This window comes from Elephas maximus, chromosome 6 (genome assembly GCF_024166365.1).
Source record: "Elephas maximus indicus isolate mEleMax1 chromosome 6, mEleMax1 primary haplotype, whole genome shotgun sequence".
NCBI lineage: Eukaryota > Metazoa > Chordata > Mammalia > Proboscidea > Elephantidae > Elephas > Elephas maximus.
The window spans coordinates 66,338,778-66,359,284 of NC_064824.1; the positions used below are offsets into that span (position 1 = coordinate 66,338,778).

At 38.8% G+C, this 20,507-nt stretch overlaps 1 protein-coding gene across 3 annotated transcripts in view; it reads right to left on the bottom strand.

Moving 5' to 3' along the window:
• Positions 1-20,507, bottom strand: part of STK39 (serine/threonine kinase 39) — a 346,663-nt gene that overhangs the window by 247,324 nt on the left and 78,832 nt on the right. For all 3 annotated transcript variants that reach the window (XM_049887367.1, XM_049887366.1, XM_049887368.1), the window contains exon 2: positions 16,309-16,421. In XM_049887367.1, the coding sequence (XP_049743324.1) occupies positions 16,309-16,421 (113 nt within the window). The remainder of the gene's footprint in view (positions 1-16,308; positions 16,422-20,507) is intronic.

Sequence of the window (20,507 nt, forward strand, 5' to 3'; positions counted from 1 at the left end):
TTTTCAAGGTGCTGTCCAAACACCACAAGAATAACCTAACTCATCAAAGAAACCTCTTTATGCTACTGAACATTTACAATTTTTTTAAAAGTGTATTTATCTATACATGCACCTTATAAATATTTTCTGTAACAGTGAGTTTCTAATTTTTAAGTTAACTAAAAGTCATCTGACCAGAATATTCCAACTGGAATGGCTGCCACTTTTGCATATCCAATACTACCTAATCTGCCAGTTACCAAGACCATATGTTGAAGATAACTTGACCAAAATACTTCGACATGTAAAAAATATATATATACACACATATATATATAAAATGCTTTTTACCAAGTTGTCTCCACTGAGAAATTTACCACTTTTTCTATTTTCATTATTTATACGACATTTTCTCTTCATCATTCCCTCATCCATTTAACTGATACTTTTCAATTCAACAACTCCTGCCCCTTAAACAAGATCTGAAACCCAAGGTCTGGTTTCCATCTGTTTACGGTGTTGGGTTTTGATACCACAAGACGCTTCCGAAGGAGAAATGGAACACTGCCCAGACCATTCCTATTTCAAGTCCCTGGCACCTGCTCATTATAGGGATGGCCCACTTTGAAGGCCTGCAGCTTTAGGCAGTTCAGTTTAAACAGATGCCCCCATTGTTCACAGAACGGAGAACAATGTTCTTGAATGTATGTGTGCTCTAAATTCTCACGATTTTATGTTAAACATAAATGAATGCCTTCCTAGCTACAAACTTTTACTTTATGAATCAAAATGCATCATAAACAACCAATGTTTATCCAAAAGGAAATTCTTTTACACTGAAACCCAGTTGAGTCAGAGTCTGGAAAAACACGTTTTCTAGCCCTTTGCATTAAGATAGTATCACTTCCTACCCAGCGGATCAGGTTCTCTGACATTCCAGTAAGCAAAAGGTGTGAGTGTGTGTGTGAGAGAGAGAGAGACAGAGAGAAACTCTCTTAGATAATCTATGAGTATTCCTTATCAAATTCTAGTCCTTTAAATCTTTAAGTCTTAGAAGTACCCGCTGTACATTTCAAGGTTCTGAGGATTTAAAAAAGGGGGGGCACAGTTACGATCCCTAACAACACAACAACAGGAGCAGAATGAGGGCAGACCAAAGATGGACTGGGAGGCCTGAGAGTGGATTTGCATTAGTCTGACCACACTCTTCTTCCACACTCTTCCATGCAGTTTTGTCACCCCTCTTCACCACTAGACTAGGGGGTCCACATCCCCTCCCAAATACCCGCCATTCCACTCACAGTCTTCCCATATAATGGACCCTCTAATGGATAGGGGCACAGTGAAACCTGCCTTAGGAAAAACCACTTGTAATTCTGTTTTGGGATATGATTTATAGTATCACTGAACCCACCCTTAATAAGTGATATTTCCACCAGACCCATTGCCATCATCAAGTCCATTCTGACTCATAGCAACCCTATAGGACAGAGAACTGTCGCATAGGGTTTCCAAGGCTGTAATCTTTATGGAAGCAGACTATCACAACCTTCTCCCACGGAGCAGCTGGTGGATTTGATCCACCAACCTTTCAGTTATTAGCAGAGTTCTTAACCACTGTGCCACAAGGGCTTCTTAATATTTCCACAGGGGGGTAGAAACACAAAGAATGAAGAAGTAAGGTCCTCTATATGTCCGTTGTTTTTGTTAGTTGCTGTCAAGTAGGCTCAGACTCATGGCGACCTTATGTATAACAGAGAGAAACACTGCTCAGTCTTACACCATCTTCATGATCATTGGTATGTTTAAGCCCAATGTCTGCGCAGCTATTATGCCAGTCCACCTCATTGAGGGTTTCCCTTGTTTTTGTTGGCCTTCTACTTTACCATCATGACGTCCTTCTCTAGCAATTTCTACATGTCTATCTAACTCTTACTTGAGCTTATATATAACCCTTTTATTTAGTTGCCCTCCGGAGAGGTATAAGAAAGTAAAAATTTGAAAAAGATAAGTATTGCCGAATCAAATATCATTTCCACAGAACCACCCCAGCCATTTCTTTTCCAAAATAGTGATGATTGCTGCTATTTGAACCCTTCCTTCCTAGCAGTCTACCAAGTAACTTAACCAAACTTTACCCAATGTCCTAATTTCACTCGTACGGTTAGACAAAGATATTCATTCTCAAGCATGTCCATTTGTTCCCATCCCTAAAAATGACAAAAGCACTCTCCAAAGACTAATAAATGGATATGATTAAAAAAAAAAAAATTATCACAGTCTTCCTATAGAATGAAAGGGTTCTAATAGTCTATTCTCTTAATTAGGACACAATCCGTGGAAGATGAGTTATTTAGAGCCGTGAAAACTCAGATTCAGACTCAGTAGGTCTGGGGTGGGGCCTGAGATTCTGCATGTCTACCAGGCCTCCAAGCAATGCTGACACTGTTGGTCCGGGAACCAGACTGCATGGCAAAGCGGTATACTAGGCTTTCAAGGAAGGTTATTTTGCAGAACAAAGTTTTAGATATTTCCTTGGCCTAATGATCATTTGAGAGAATAGTTATCTCCTAACCACTGCCTGGCACAAGCTCCTCTCACAGAGGTGGAGGGAATGTAAGATGAAGGAGCCCAAATGGCAGTAATAAGGTGATGTGGTTAAAAGGACAGAGTAGGATAACTAGCCCAACGATACTACCTAACTGAATCTGTCCTGAATGAAGTTATAGGAAGCAAAGCTGGAAATAAGAGAAGTTGTAGTATTAACATGGTCTGAATTTCACACATACAGGAAAGAATCAAAAAGAAAAACAGAGGTCACAGAAGAACTCACAGAACTCAAATCCAGGCAACACATTTGCCAAAAATATAGTAAAGGAATATAACACAGTGGCTCCCTTGGAAGTCTTATTAAATAAGACACAACATGCCATCAAACACTAAAGCCAGCTACGGCACAGTATTTAATCTTCTCAGGGGCTTAAAGAGCAAGTGTTGCTCATACAGTTTCATGTGAAACACATTACAAGTTAAATTAAGCAAGAGTTGGAAAATCAACCAGAAAACAGGGTTGCAGGTAAGGTGGCTTATCTATCTGCTAAAATTGAAGTGGTGGCCACAACTGCATCCCTCTGCTAGCTACGAATGGGAGGAAGAAAGGTCACTGAGGGGTACTCACACTGCTGCTACGCCAGCCCAGCCAAAGTCGCCAAGCCAGAGCACAACGTATGGTTCTTATATGGCACGCACTAGATTTGGTGGAGGAATACAAAGACCTAAAGAATCTTAAAAAAAAAAAAAAAAATCTTACCCTGGAAAAATGAAGAGTTGGGAGGGGAAAAAAGCCTCAGCGTCGCCCCCCCCAAAAAAATAGAAGAAAAGAAAAACTGTGTTTAAATGCTTATGAGAGATTTTCTTATGTTGCTATAGTGCCTTAGTTGTTCCTCTAAATTATTTCTCCTCTAAATAGTACTGAGGACAAACAGGGACTGTGAGTAGCAGGGATGTGACCCTGGAGGACCACTAAGGTGGAAGAAGAGCTACACTGTAAGACACACTTGGCTTTGAAGTTTTGCTCGCTATTTGCCGCTTATAATTACCTGGGCAGATTATCCAATGTCTTTGGGCCTCAGTCTCCCTTTCTGTAAAAGGAGATTAATAATACCTTCTATAAAAAAAAAAAGAAATTTTTCTTTTTTTTAAGTAGGGGGTTGTGAAATAAGCAAAATGAGGTACATAAAACTCCTTGCTGAATGCTTGGCACAAAACATAAAAAGTTGTTTTAGTTAAAGTTAATTTAAAAGTTAGTCTCTCCTTTCAGTGTCTCAATTCCTTCTCCGCATGTCAGCATTCTCATATTGATTACTGATCTCAAGTATCCAGAGTTCCTAACTAAGCCTCAAAGGCAGAGAGAAACACAGCTTAGCAGCAGCACTCACCTTTCCCTAAAGAAATGTCAAATTACCCACTCGGTGGGCCCCGCTGGCTCAAGGAGTGTCCTGTAAGGGGTGTACAGGTCATTCGGCCATAAATCTGTAGCTACATTACTGATGTACATTGTCCCCATCCATATTTTCCATAGTATTGAACCCTGTGTTTAATTTATGTCACCCTGCCGTACTTTATGCATCCTGGTAAGCCGCCTCAAACACTTTATGGAATAAGGAGGAGTCTAAATATATTCTCACGCAAAGGGTTAAAAACAAAGAATAATAAGACAAGTTTGAAGATACAAAAATTAGGAAAAAGTGAAACCCTAGTTTCTTTGGTTTCTAAGACCATGAGATTCACAAAGCAGCTTAAAAAAAAAAAAAAAGATTTCATTACTAAAAAGGAAAATGGATTCTGAATTAAAAATGCAAATTATACTTAATCAAATTAACATACCTCCAAAATGTATGTAAATCCTAAACAAATTCTTCTTTATCTGATATTGGTGACAAAATTAGCCCAATTCACCCTTAGTTAAAAAATCAAACCTACTGAAGCGCCAACATAACCTGCAGTGAAGTCTTTGGAGATACCATTTCTAACTTTATTCTAAAGCAGTGGTTCTCAACCCTGGCTGCACACTGAAATTACCTAGGGCTCTTTAAAAAACACTGATGCCTGAGTTTCATCCCTGGGGACTCTGATGTAAAGTGGTTTAGGATGCAGCTTGGGCATGAAAATTTTCAAAAGCTACCAGGTGATTCTAAGGTGCAGCCAAGGTTGAGAAGCACCACTTTCAAACTAAGCAGAGGGGTTCATTATTCTGTCCATGAAATGCTGAGAGAAACGTCTAGCCCCCAGGCACATTTCCACACTTCAACTTAATTTAAAAAGAAAATATATATATATAGTCGCTAGGAGTTGGAATCGACTCAGTGGCAATGGGTTTGGGTTTTTTGGTTATATGTATACATATATATATACACACACACACACATATATATTGGAAACCCTGGTGGCGTAGTGGTTAAGTGCTACAGTTGCCAACCAAAGGGTCGGCAGTTCGAATCCTCCAGGCGCTCCTTGGAAACTCTATGGGGCAGTTCTACTCTGTCCTATAGGGTCCCTATGAGTCAGAATCGACTCGACAGCACTGAGTTTTATACATATGTATGTGTGTGTATATATATATACGATTTACAAATCTACCAAATGAAACTCACATTTCCAAATACAAAAGATGACTGAATGCATCTTTATAATGCATGCAATATCCTGCAAATATTTTAAACATTCCTTACATGATAGGAAGGTCATTGCTGTTAGTTGCTGTTGAGTCAGTTCCAACTCACGGCAACCCCATTTGTGCAGAGTAGAACTGCTCTGTAGGGTTTTCAAGGCTATGACCTTTCAGAAGCAGATTGTCAGGCCTGTCTTCCAAGGCATCTTTGGGTGGGTTTGAACTGCCAACCTTTTAGTTAGTAGTCTAGTGCTTAACCATTTGTACCTCCCAGAGACTGCTGATGAAAGGGGTAACCATGACAAATACAGAAACTTTTCAGAAAGTCCTTCTCCTTTGCACTTCCATAACATCGCATCATTAGGAAAGGTATCCTAATCAATATACATAAATATGCTGTAAGGAGCAGGGCTAAAAACAAAAACATATTTCGATAACTGTAAAAGTAAGTCAAAATTTGAAAAGATTGATAAAGCTCTTAAAAGAGAACAATGTATTTTTCTGGACTGCCATTTTTAATCATTCAAAATGATGAGATCCCTTTTTAATTATAAAAAAATGGTATACCACTTAAGCAGCAAACTCTTTCAGAGTCAGAATGCCAACGGGTAAAAATCTATTCAAGGAAGAGTAAGTCATGTTCTGTCTTGTACCACCTACAAATCAATCGACCAGTAAATGTCCCCTACCAGTTAGCTTTGTAATTATTTTCATATGATTTGGTATCTGTCTTAATCCAAGTATGCAGTCCAACTAAGAGCAGAATTAGAAATGGGAAATTTTGGGACATTTTGAAGACATGGAAACATTTTTAAGAAATTAGGAAAACAGGTACATAAATTCTACGATGGCCTTAATCAGTGTTTATAGAAAAGTATTAAGACTACGGAGGACAATTGTAAAGGGTGAAGTATCATGGGAGTTAAAGGTCTACAAAAATCACTCAAAAGCCACAGGGAAATCACAATGGGTAAATACCTACTTGCGAGCACAACAGAATGTACATCACAGGGATTACTTGCTTTGTAATGATGTGCCGTGTGGTGCAAATGGTTCATGCGTTCAGCTGGTAGCTGAAAGACTGGAAGTTTGACTTAAACAGAGGCACCGTGGAAGAAACGCCTTGTGACCTACATCCAAAAAAGCAGTGATAGAAAACCCTATGAAGCACAGTTCTCCTCTGACACACATGGGAAATCCATGAGTCAGAACTGATCAATGGCAACTGGTTTTAATGATGTCATAAAGTTGGACATTGTGCAAAAATTTTCTAAAAGAGCTAAGGAATTTTTTTTTATGATGTTTAGAAGCCATAAGTAACAAGGAAGGTAGAAAAAGGCAAAGTGATACTCAATAACATAGAGCCATTTTCTTTCAGGGCTGGCTAAAAAAGTTCTTCAATCAACAAAATAATGGATGTCTTAAGAGTTATAAAAGCTCTTAAGTTAGCCATCATGGAATCTGAATCAGATTCACCTATAAACAACTGCTTTTGATCATTTAATTGTCTATGATTGCGAAGACCGAAGGAAATAAAAATCAAAGCTTTATAACAAAACAGAAACAGGAACAATTTTTCTTGTCAGCCAATTTGTGTGCTGTTGGAAGCCTCAACTCTAACTTGCAGCACTGCTACTGTGTTCGGCTTCATCACCAAACGATGAGAACATGAGGTGTAACGTGCCGTTTTCATTTTATGGTGCCCTCCCGTCCTGTGCCTGGTTAAGGTATGCAGTCTGGAGATATGGCGGGAGAACCACCACACTGTAAAAGTGACGGAAACTCCTCCTAACACTCTCCAACCCTGGCCTTCTCTCTGAGTATCTCAAGTCCTCCTTTTTCAGCAGCAGCTAAATTCATTGTGGAAATAATTAAACCAAAATAAGTAAGATAATGTAGAATAAGGACAAAATCATTTGTCTCAATTCAAGCAACAGAATTTTCCAGAAGTCTACAAGGATGACAAAATAGGGTATTAAAAAAAAAAAAGAAAGAAACATAACTAAAGTTGTATTCAGTCTGGAAATGTTTTCCCCATTTTCTCCTACTCTGAGAATGAGTATGTGTTGGGTCTCTTGCTACTGAGAATCTATGTCTAGAAACACAAATGTCCTGGCAATATTAATTCTTGCTTACATTTTTCAAAAACCATGAGATGCTAGACATCTTAATGAGCCATCTCCTACAAATGTATAAAACATATAAAAGTAAATTTTTTAAAAAAGATAAGTAAATTCAATTAGTGCATTATTACCAGAATAAATTACAGTGCAACTTTTAACTCTGATGTTCCAAAAGCAGAAACTGTTTTTCCAAACACATATTTCTAAAACAATAATATAACTTCAGAGCTTTAACAATAAATTAATTTTGTATATATCATATTTATTCTCTAATTTCTTAAGAATGTTCCCACTTCCTCAAAATATGTAAAAAATTTCCTATTTCCAACCCTGCCATCAATTGGAATATACTTGAATGAACACAAACACCAAATCACGTGAAAATTACAAAGCTAAGTGACAAGGTACAGATGACAGTACAAAAATTTAGACCTGAAATGCTCCAAATAATACTAGTGAAGAAGCTTGTATTTTAATGCTATGCCTTTAGTATAAAAGAATCTATATGAAACAGCAAAGCACAATTTGTTATCACGTATGACAAAGGGATGATGTGGGATGAAGTGGGGTATGAATAATTAATTTGCTAATTGAAAGTTCGTAAGTTTAAAAAGAATGGAAAAATGCTTTCACAGATGCCAAAAAGAAAGCACACACACATTGTGGCTCCCAGCTTTTTAAAATGACATCCCCACTACACTAAAACAAGATTGGCAAAAATATCAACATAATTCCAGAGATTGGCTAAAGCACTGCAAAGTTTGTTTTTGTTTTCAATTACTTTTTCCTTAAACTTCATTAAAGAGAGGAAAAAAAGAAAAACTTACAACTGGAGAAATTGTTCAAAGGCTCTCAAATACTATAATTTAATTTTAAAAAGATGAGAGAAGCCTGTGTCAGATAAGCATTAGGGAATACCTAAGCTATTCTCTCAAATGATCATTAGGCAAGAAAATAGTTAGAGCTCTCTTCTCCAAAACCAACCACAAATCACAGCTAACTCACTCCTCTAAGGAGAGGAAAAAAGGAAGGGAGAAAGAAAGAAGAAAGGAAGAGATGAAAGAAAACAGCAGATCAAGAGAAAGGAAAAATAATCAATAAAATAACACAACAGCAGAAAGCAAAATGAGGAGAGTGACTGAGAAGCCCTTTCATTATATACATGGGAGAAACAGATGACACACCGTGTACCAAAATCTAGGAATTTACAGTGGATTTTTGTTGTCACACCACAATACTGGAGTGGCCTGACTCAATCCTAAATTATAAAGCATAATTTGCTAGTAACCAATGTTTTGTAAACATTTAAAATCAAGTAATTTTAAACGGATTCAGTTCTCATGGAATTGAGACTTTCTGGAGCCACTGAGGTTGGATGAACCTCCAAAACTACTGCCCTGAGATAATCTTTAAACCTTAAACCAAAACATCTCCTGATGTCTTCTTTAAACCGAAAATCATTGAGTTTAGTTAGTAAAGAGTGGCTGCCTTGAACATCGTGCTCTTTTAAAGAACTATCTCTAAAAGATCAAATCGACAACAGCAACTTGGAAAGATGAGACAGGAAGCTTAGGGAGCAGTGAGTTTATGTTAAAGGGGAAGAAAGAATTCAGAAAAGGAGGGTGAGAATGGTTGTACGACTTAAAGAGTGTCATCAATGTCACTGAGTTTTACATGTAGAAATTGTTGAACTGGTGTATGTTTTGCTGTATTTTTAACAACAAAAAAATTAAATTATTATTTGAAGAGGGATTTGGTTACAAGAATTAATTTTTAAATACAAACAATCATAGAATTTTGGTGATAAAAAATTATTTTTTTGTCATCTAGTATAATTCCTTATTGAACAAGTGAGAAAGCTGAGGACTAGAGGTGAAACTTTTTTGTCCAAAGTCCATGAGTCGATCTGCAGGAAATCCAAGTGAAGAACTCAGCCTCCCTGACTCAGGAGTCTCTTCCCTCCATCTTAAGTCTCAACAATCAGTGTCTTTTTGTAGCCACGATTTGTTCCAAATGACCTCATTTACATTTTGTCATCCATCACAAGCCACAATATATTGATCATCATAACATGTTAATTCATAATATAATCATTTAAATATACTCTTCTTTTAAAAAAAAAAAATGATTCCTCACATGCATGCAACTCTCCTGACCCTAAAAATTAAACTGCAAGTTTTTAAGGCTTTGCTGTACATATATAAAAGAGAAGATATGACTGACAAACTAAAAACATGAGAACTCTCCCAAACAACTAGATGGTAGCCAGCTACCACCACCGGCCGCTCTGACAGGGATCACAATAGAGGGTCCTGGACAGAGCAGGAGAAAAATGTAGAACAAAATCCAAACTCACAAAAAAAGATGAGACTTACTAGTTTGACAGAGACTGGAGAAACCCCAAGAGTATGGCCCTCAAACACCCTTTTATCTCAGTACTGAAGTCATTCCTTAAGTTCACCCTTTAGCCAAACATTAGACAGGCCCATAAAACAATAACACATGTGAGGAACATACTACAAGACTAAATGGGCACACCAGCCCAAAGCAAAGACGAGGAGAAGCCAGGAAGGGACAGGAAACCTGGATGAACGGAAATGGGAAATCTGAGGTCAAGGAGGGGAGAGTGTTGACACATTATGGGGTTGGCAACCAATATCACATACAATATGTATATTAATTATTTAATGAGAAACCAATTTGCTCTATGAACTTTCACCTAAAGACAATTAAAAAAAGTGAAGACAAAAAAAATGAGAACTCATGTCTATACAAAAAAAAATTAAGAAAAACAGTTAAATTTTAAAATGATGAAGGCAAGCAAGGTGAAAAATCACAGAATCCAAGTAAAATGATGAACCAAAACGTTCATCAATGCCTAGGCAGAATAAAAGAGAGTTAGAAAAAAGTGAGTATTTAGAATAAATAAAAGGAAGTACTATGTCGCATTTATGGAATTCATTCTGTCATCTGGTAATACAAGTTCAAAAGACAGATGACCTCAGAAAAGACAGATTAATTCTTCACCAGTATAACAGATTTTAAGGGAAGCCGAGTGTGGCCTAGCATAGCATCCATAACCTTTGAGGTTGACCACAAACCAGAGCACCAAGCTCTTTCAAGATACCTCAAGGCCATCTTCACCTAGAGAATAACAGTCTGCATGATAGTGGGTCAGGCACACTTAGCAAGTCTTAAATTCCTATCAGAATGGACTAAACAAAAAGCTAAGAAGTTTCCTGAATACAACCAAACACTTTGAGAGACAGAGTAGCAGGAGCAGGGGTCTGGCGACCATGGTTTCAGGGGACATCTAGGTCAACTGGCATAACAAAGTGAATTAAGAAAATGCTCTGCATCCCACTTTGGTGAGTGGTGTCTGGGGGCTTAAAAGCTAACGAGCAGCTATCTAAGGTGCATCAATTCATCCCAATCCACCTGGAGCAAACAAGAACGAAGAACCCCGAAGACACAAGGAAAATACGAGCCCAAGAGACAGAAAAAGGGCCAAATAAACCAGAGATTCCATCAGCCTGAGACCGGAAGAACTAGACGGTACCTGGCTACCACCAATAACCACCCTGACAGGAAACACAACAGACAGACCCCGATGGAGCAGGACAAAACTGTGGTGCAGAACTCAAACTCTAGTAAAAAAAACCAGACTTGATGGTCTGACTAAAACTGCAGGGACCTCAGAACACATGGCCCCCAGACTCTCTCTTAGCGCAGAACTAAAACCATTCCTGAAGCCAACTCTTCAGACAAAGATTAGACTGGACTATAAGACATAAAATGATACTGGTGAAGACTGTGTCTCTTGCCTCAAGTAGATACATGAGGCTAAACGGGCAGCTCCTGTATGGAGGTGAAATGAGAAGGGAGAAGGGGGCAGGAGCTGGCTGAATGGGCATGGGAAATACAGGGTGGAGAGGAGGAGTGTCCTCCCATATATACATATAAAACTCTCTTTTTATGAGTCTAAGCACAATACAGGAACCCTGGCAGTGCACCAGTTAAGTGCTTGGCTGCTAATTGAAAGCTTGGCAGTTCAAACCCACCCAGCGGCTCCTCGAAAGAAAAGACCTAGCAATCTGCTCCCATAAAGATTACAGCCTAGAAAACCCTATAGAGCAGTTCTCTACCATATAAGGTTGCTATGAGTCGAAAAGTGACTCAACAGTACCTAACAACAACAACAAGCAAAATATAGAAACTCTAAATGTTTACCAAATGAATGAATAAATGCACATGGTAGGGAGGTCAACTAGGGTCACATAACAATGAGTGTGTAAGTTTTTGTATGAGAAGCTGACGAATTGTAAACTTTCACTTAAAGCACACAAAAAAAATACTCCAACATGGTAAGTACAAAAAAAAAAAAATTCCTATCACAAAGCAAGAACTCCCCTCAACAGAATACACATTAGAGAACAGCAGTCTGTGAGAAGTAGCTACCAATCTGTTAAACCATGTCCTGGCAAACAGAGGGATAGGTACAGAAAAATGTCCCCAGCTCAAAAATCTCACCTACCCAATTTAAAAAAAAAAAAAGACTCATTTACTAACCCATGGGCTCCCCAAGGAACAGAGACCTCTTTTTTTTCCCATCACCTAGCTCAGCGGCTAGCATTTGGTGGGGCTTAATAATTACGAAATTAACAAACTCTACTCCAAGGTATCTCAGAGATGATACTATGCTAATTATAATTAGCCACTGACACCACTGTAGGATTAACAAATGTGGGATTAACAACAAACGTGGGATTGAGGAATCTCAGAAATTATCAACGCATCTTGATGGGATGGTAAGAAATACAGATTCGACCAGCAACATCCCCTTGGCTTCTAGAAAATTAACCAACAAGGTAATCATATTCAGAGAGATCAGGATATAGTTACAGGCCAAAGATATATGAAAATGTAAAAGAATGCATACAAAAAGCATTTGTTAGGATAAATACTATTCATGTGATGCCAAGGAAAACATTTGTTCTAGGGTGTTCTAATCTAACTGCCATTAAACTAAAATTTTTATTGCGTGTATGGCCTTGTCCTCCCATATATACATATAAAACTCTCTTTTTATGAGCCTAAGCACAATACAGGAACCCTGGCAGTGCACCAGTTAAGTGCTTGGCTGCTAATTGAAAGCTTGGCAGTTCAAACCCACCCAGCGGCTCCTCGAAAGAAAAGACCTAGCAATCTGCTCCCATAAAGATTACAGCCTAGAAAACCCTACAGAGCAGTTCTCTACCATATAGGGTTGCTATGAGTCGAAAAGTGACTCAACAGTACCTAACAACAACAACAAGCAAAATATAGAAACTCTAAATGTTTACCAAATGAATGAATAAATGCACACGAGAACTGTAACTGAGTTATTTTTGAGGAATATTACAGTATTCATTTTCGTAGAGTTTATTTAAATTACCAATTATTTAGCACCGATAACCTACCATGTCTTTTCCTCCCTTTCTCAGAGAAGCTGGCACTGTCTCTACATTCTGAAAGCAAGGACTAATCAAATTGCTTGTGATTCAAAACAGGCATGAATTTTTTTTCTTTTAAAAATGAGATAAATACCAGTTTGCTTCAGAAATCATGCCTCCTTGAAACTTTCCTCAGCAAAACCTAGCGCCAACCCCATAACCATGAGAAAACCCACAGATGCCCTCCACTACATAAAGTAGCAGAGGCCACTGCCAACAGTCCATAACTGTTCTGTGCCGTCGCAACTGGGCTCCGTATAAATCCCACCTTCTGTGTGAGCCGAGGTGGCGGGTGGGGTGGGGAGGAGGAGACAGTTTCATCAGGGAAGACGAATGTTCCAATGACCAGCAAAAAGTTGAAAATTGTGAAACCCTGGTGGCGTAGGGGTTATGCGCTACGGCTGCTAACCAAAGGGTTGGCAGTTCGAATCCGCCAGGCACTCCTTGGAAACTCTATGGGTCAGTTCTACTCTGTCCTATAAGGTCGCTATGAGTCGGAATCGACTCGACGGCATTGGGTTTGGTTTTTTTTTTTTTGGTTTATGACACAATACTCTCGGAAGATAAAGATTCCAGTGGCAATTGTTTCTTATATGAGAACAATGGTTTCCAGTTAACACAGTTTGTGAAAAGATGCAGTGCACTGACCTGTATGTAATACACACACATGGAATTAAAGGATTATTAGGACACCAGATGTCCAAACGCTGCCAAAATGTGATCCCACAAGAATAATCAAAGTGCGAGCTACAGCAGTATTAGAAGTTGAAAGGATTACAGCACAGAGCATCACATGTCAACAGCCAGGCCACAAAAGACCAGCAACCTCAGGCAGCCTAGACTATAAGTTCCACTTCTTTTTGTTTGAAAAGGTCCTGGGAGTACTACATCTTAACAACCATAGCTATCCCCTCTCTCCAGGCACAACGAGACATCAAAAGGTCAGGCATTCAAGGTTAAAGAAAGGTCAAAGCCATAAATTAATATACCTTTTTAAGTGAAAAATAGTTATGTACATATTCTATACCCCATTAGCACTACATAGATATTGAGGGGGAAAAAAAGAGAGAGAAAGAAAGAAAGAAACTGTTAATAGGCAAACTCATAAATCCTAAAATCTAAGATTAATGAAGCCAGGCACAAAGCCAGAAAAGCACCAGCCCTTAGATGGTTCTGCCTGTTACTCCAAATGACACTGTTATGAATACTGGTTCCAGGGAAACAGAGGAGGGGGCTGGAAAGGCTGTCTTCCTGCTGCTCCACGCCAGCACTCACACAGCTGCCATGGCTGGCAACCAATCACTGACGAAAGCCCAGCAAAGGGGAAAGAAACATGGATGCTTTGGGCAGCTGAGGTCAGGGCAGAGACCAAAGACCAGGGCATGGGCCAAGCATGGGCCCAGGAAGTTGGTTCCATAACTGTCAACACAAGGGCACCCAAGCTTTATACATAATTCTGTATAAATATTCTGCTAGTAGCAAAAAGACGACTATGAGAGGTCTCATATACTATATAGCATATGTTACATTGTACATACCTGACAGTATAAAAAAAAAAAAAAACTATAGCATAAATTAAGTACAAGGATAAAGCTATACTTTTCCAGATCTGTTTGGCCTTACGTTTTAAATTAGGCCACACAATGCACAGACTTCACTGGGACAGAAGCAACGACTGATTGCCTAATAACACATAGGCTAAAGCAGGGGCTCCTACAATTTAATGTTTATTTTTAAAATCTGCATTAAGAGCACCACAATCAAACATAAGTATCATGGGTATATTCTTCAGTGATATTTCCAAACAGTGCATAAGTTTAAACGTACAGTCTGAATTTAAAAAAAAAAAAAATTAATAGACACTTAAGAGCCCTGGTGGCACAGTTAAGTGCTCAGCTGCTAAGCAAAAGGCTGGCGATTCAAACCCAACCAACAGCTCTGAGGGAGAAAGACCTGGCCATCTGCTCCTGTAAAGATTACAGCCCAGGAACCCCTATGGGGCAGTTCTGCTCTGTCACATGGGGTCGCTATGAGTTGAAATTGACTTGATAGCACCTAATTTTTTTTTTTTTTAGTAACAAGGGGATTTTTAGAGAGCCTCCAGCTCAACTCTCATGTTAAGTACTACAGCACTGTCAGGGAATTTGCCTAAAGTTAAAAAACAAGTTAGTGGCAGAAGCAGGACCCAACTCTCCCCACAATTTGTTCAGTACTTTTGCCACTCAGACAAAGTGACCTTGAAAACTGGTTGCATGACAAAGGCATGATTTTACTGGTTACTGAGATAGCAAGCCACAGACAGGGTAATAATTTCAGTAAGAGCAAAGCACAGCTGAAATTCTGAGGATGGTAAAAGCCTTAAATGTATGCAAATTTTTCAAATAAACATTAAACTGTGGAAGCCCTTGCTTTAGTCTAAGTATTATTAGGCAATCATTGCTTCTGTCCCAATGAAATCTGGGCATTGTGCAGCCTAATTTAAAATGTAAAGCCAAAGAGATCGGGAAAAGTACAGCTTTATCCTTGTACTTAATTTATACTATAGTGTACTGTAATTAAGCCTGAAATAAAAGCTATATTCTGAGTAAAGACAAAAAGCTCTTGTTGATGGGATTCCATTCCTAATGCAGAACATAACAAAAAGCTTCTTCATTTGGAGCCAACTGTCATTATACTTTGTGGCTTGCATGGAGCTATTGGACTAATATTTGTACTGGGATTAGTGTTGGGATAACCAATCAGTTAACTCTTCCACTGCAGTTTCCTATTATCCTCATACAAATGGCAAAAGGAAGAAAAGAAAATTGGCAGACAGAACGACAACTATATTTATGAGATTAAACTCTCAAACCCTTCACAGTTTGCTGGGCAACTAATAACCATTTGCCAAGCCGTTCATTTAATAATGAGTCAGTTAAGCCAAAGGCAAATGTTCCTTCAACCAACCAAGGCTACTATAGTCATATCCACATTGACAAGCCCTAATTATTTACATAAAATACTTCGTTTAGAATAAGAACTACAAGTTGGCAAGTAAGAAAGACAAACTCTCCTCTTTTTAGCCAAATGCAAGCTACTCTACAATATTATGAATAACTGAAATTTGCTTGTGATTTTGCAATGTACGAAAGCCAAGATGGCCAAGAAATATTTTGGAAAACAATTTCCATGTTTGTCACGATTCTAGAATGAGGGCCAGAGGCTTGCCATCTAACTCTGCAGGCAGTAATTACACGATCTTAGGTCTTCTAACTGTTCCCTCATTTTAAAAAACAGTGTCAATACATCTCCACCTGGGGATTATGAGGACTGAGCCAAAAACTATTTATCAAAGCAGAGTAAATTATACACTATACAATATTAATGTATTGAAGTATTATTAATCAGGAGAGGGGAAAACAGTATGGGCTGCTTTCCAAGAAATACATGAGTCAAAATAGGAGCTAACATCAAGTTGTCCTTGCTCTTAGCTCCTGCAACTGCCACCCATTGCCACATACCCATAAGAAAAGAAACTAGCAGGTACCCCTTCACTTTTACTTACTAATAGTTCATCCATACTGGTCTGGCATTTTTCCAAGTTGATCCGCTTTATTGCTACTCGTTCTTGCCTTGGCTTGCACAGAGCAGCCTGAACCACAGCAGTAGCTCCACTGCCTGAAAAGAAATACAAACAACATTGATTATTAAATAGTACACTGTTTAGCTACTATCTGTGACGCTTTTCATAAATAAATATTTATTTTTAAAATTGTCATGGTATTCAAAATGTTACCACTTAACATCTTTTTTAAAAGCTTCTTAAATCCTAAAATGATGATCTGTAGGAGAAAACAGAAAAACTAGATTTTTCTAGAGGCTACAAAGGCAGTTTATCGCCCCCAAGATGTTTACAGTCCAGGGAGACAACTCACTTCAAAAGAGCCTATTCAATCCAGTGAGTTTACCTCTGCCCAGAACAAAGCCTGGGAAAGTGGTAGGTCTGAGGACGCAGGAACAAGGGGCATGGGCATGTAAGCACAATCCTGTATGGAAGCCATTATCATGTCTTTAAAATATCTCAGGCTTTTCTCCACTTCTGCACAAACCAAAACTCTCCAGCCTGAGCTACTTCAGGGCTTCCACAAGATGCTATGACAACTTATCTGTTCCGAGCACTCGTTGAGCTTATTTCTTCATAGCTTGCTCTACAATTAGAAAGACATGAATCAACCCTACTATTCTCATGCTGAAATCATGACTTTCAAGGATGCCAAACAAAATGATGCAAGTGTGTAATTACAAAAGCTTTCAGCATTCATATGAATTTCCTATTTCTAAGTTTCATGATCATTAGCTAATGCACTCAAACTCCTAGGAGACACGGCCATGTCATTATCCATATTTTAGAAGAGCAAAAAGTAGACGTGTAATGATTTGTGGCAGAGCACAAAGAGCTCCTAATCAGATTTCTATTCCACAGGGGCGAAAAGACCCCCTGGTTAAGGCATCTCTATTCTGCAAATAATACCAAAATGCCATTCTATTCACATACATCTTCTACCACTGCAAGAGAGCCAATGAAAGAAACAGACTGCTCTCAGGATTGTGCAAAAGGGGGCCAGATGTAACCATCTAACTTTCTCCTTAAAGCTTCTCTTTGGATGATACCTCTGAAATGAGTCATCAAATACCATCAAACGGGGGGAGGGGGGCGGTGAGATTTTTAGGCAATAAAAGAGAGATCAGTCATAGCTTACCTTATATATGTGATAGAAATGCAAGACACTTCCAATGCAAATCAAGACTTTCCCATCCCAGTGACATCATTAGGGCTGGGGCTCTGCCTTTTCTGCCCTGCAGCCTCATCATCAGCTCTGACCCCCCTGACTTGGTAACCCTGACAGATTCCCTAATGCTCCAAACACCAGTCTCCAACTTCAAGACTTCCATTCCAGAGAAGTTCAACCTGCACTCACTGGAGAAGAAAATCCACACTTTCTGTCCACCCACTATATGGCAGGCACTTTACTCATACAGTTCTTGTTAAAACTCTGCACATTTAAAAGTTTATTTTGTTGTTGTTGAAAACTCTGCGTATTTTTATGATTACCCTCATTTTATCTGTGAGAAAAGTGAACTGGGGCTCAGAAAACTTGCCCAAGATCACACAGATAATAAGTATCTGAGCTGGATCAGAGTCAGGTCTGCCAGACCTAAAGGCTTTTTTCTACCTCCCAAAAGCCAGAACACACCTTTCCCTTTCTCACTTGCTTTGGCTTTGCTAGGAAAATATTCCTTCTACCCTATACTATTCGACAAAAGACAAACAACTTGGAGGGACAGTTCCAGTGAGCGTCACGTGTTCTAGAACTCAGTTCAGGGAGAGGGCTATTGTCAGAGGTTGTTTAAAAGGACCTTCCTTTTCCCAAATCCCATTGCTTCCTCCATCAGCTGTTACTCCAAGTTCTACCAGGCTGGCCTCACTGGCCCTGCTGTCACAGCATGTTGGGTTCAATCCAGAATGTTCCAAATACCAGAGCCAAACACCACAAAGAGCCCTGCTGATAGTGAAGTGTATTTTCCAGTAGAGGTCTCCAGAACAAGAAACCATCCCTGAAGGGAGCTGCAGAGAGAGTGATAAATAGCTGATTAGCACTGGGCCTGGTACCCAGCAGAGAAATCAACAAACACCATTAACTAGCTGCTGATAGGAAGCCATTCTCAGTGCCACTTGCTGTAGAACTTCTCGAAGTTCTACTCCCCCATCCTTAATCCTTGATAGAAAACAACACCATGCTTGATAAAGTAGAGAAACCCTCCATGAGATGGATTAACATGGTAGCTGCAAAAATGGGCTCAAACATACCAACGATTGTGAGGATGGCAAAGGACTGGGCAATGTTTTGTTTTATTATACATAAGGCAGTTGTGACTCGACAGCAACTAATGACTACAACAACATCCTTAATCCACATCTCCAGGACATTCTCGAATGAGGAGAAGTAAAAACAGAAAATTAAAAAAAAATTCCCAAGAAGGATACAACAAGTACATATAATACGGAGATACCTCTCTTAAAGCCATTGAGCATAAAAATCTTCTGGCTTCCAGGGGTTGCACACAAGAATACAGACAGAAATAAGAATTTTTAAAAGGTGTGAAGCAGAGCTTCACAACCTAAGAATTGTTCATTGCTTTATAACTGCAGCTGACAAAGCAACAACTGGGAGGTTCTCATCTCTAGACAGAATAAATATAAAACTTCATGATCTGCGATTATGGTCATAGTATGACCCAAGCCATGATATTTTCAATAGCCTCATATGTATGCAAAAGTTGGACAATGAATAAAAGAGACAGAAGAACTGATGCCTTTGAATTATGGTGCTGGCGAAGAATACTGAATGTATCATGGACTGCCAAAAGAACAAACAAATCTGTCTTGAAAGAAGTACTGCCAGAATGCTCCTTAGAAGCAAGGATGGCCAGGACTTTGTCTCATATACTTTGAACATGTTATCAGGAGGGACCAGTCCCTGGAGAAGGGCATCATGCTTGGTAAAGTAGAGGGTCAGGGAAAAAGAGGAAGACCCTCAAAGAGATGGACTGACAAAGTGACTGCAACAATGAGCTCAAACATAGCAATAATTGTGAGGATGGCCAGGACCCAGCAGGGTTTCATTCTGTTGTGCATGGGGTCACTATAAGTTGTAACAAATCGACAGCATCTAACAATGAATAGTCATTCACTGGGAGATTCTGCTTTGAATCCAAAGATTTCCTTCAACTACAAGAGAATAATGGTAGAGGTTTAAAAAGGTCACAAGTCCAACTCCTCATTTTATGAATGAGGTAAGAGGCCCTTGTGAAGGATAAGTAATTATTTTCAAGATCATACAACTAGTAATTGAAAAGCATGGGATTGGAACCCCAGGTATTCTTATTCCTAGTCTACCATTCTTTTCACTAGATTGGTGGTTTTTCAAATTACTTGTCACAATCTATTATTGGTCATGAAATTAATCTAGTGGGTGGAGGAAGCCAGCATTTTTTTAAGTGAGTGGAATGGAAATAAAAGGAATGGAACAGAATGAAATGGAAAAGAAAGGAAAGGAAAAAGTCAGGATGTATTCACATAGTAAGGGTAAGAAGAGCTTTATGACAGTTTTGTTTCAGTTAGACTCAAGCTGAAGTAAAACATATGTTTTACTGTGAGTCATAATCAAAAGATTAAAACCTGCTGTACCAGATTATGATTCCCAGGATTAGAGTAAATCCATGCTTTGAAAGGAAAAGAGGAGGTGACCTAACTGTAGAATTCTAAAGGACATTTAAAAGTAATATGAAAACAGTCTTGTTTTAAGGATTTTTATGCACTTTGCTGATTAGTTTAAGAGGAAGGTGAAAATGTAGGGCTTGTAAATAGTGGATTAGCAACGTGAAATAATAGTAGCAATGAATATATTAAATAGAACCTTGCATCTATTTTGAACCATGCGTGATATTTACATATAATTAACATTTGGCAGTATATTTACAATGCAAGTATCATGCACTGCTTTGAGAGTAAGAGGCTCTTAATATTTCAGACATTTCTCATTTTATTCCTGACTCGTATTTCAAGTGAAATAAATCGCTCTATAGGATTATGGCCTATATGCACAAGCTAAGAGAGACGACTTTGAATCCTATCAGTTCACTCTAAGTCAATCCACTGTTGGTTAGTAATTCCAGGGTAAGACCAGCTACTTAGAAGTTTTA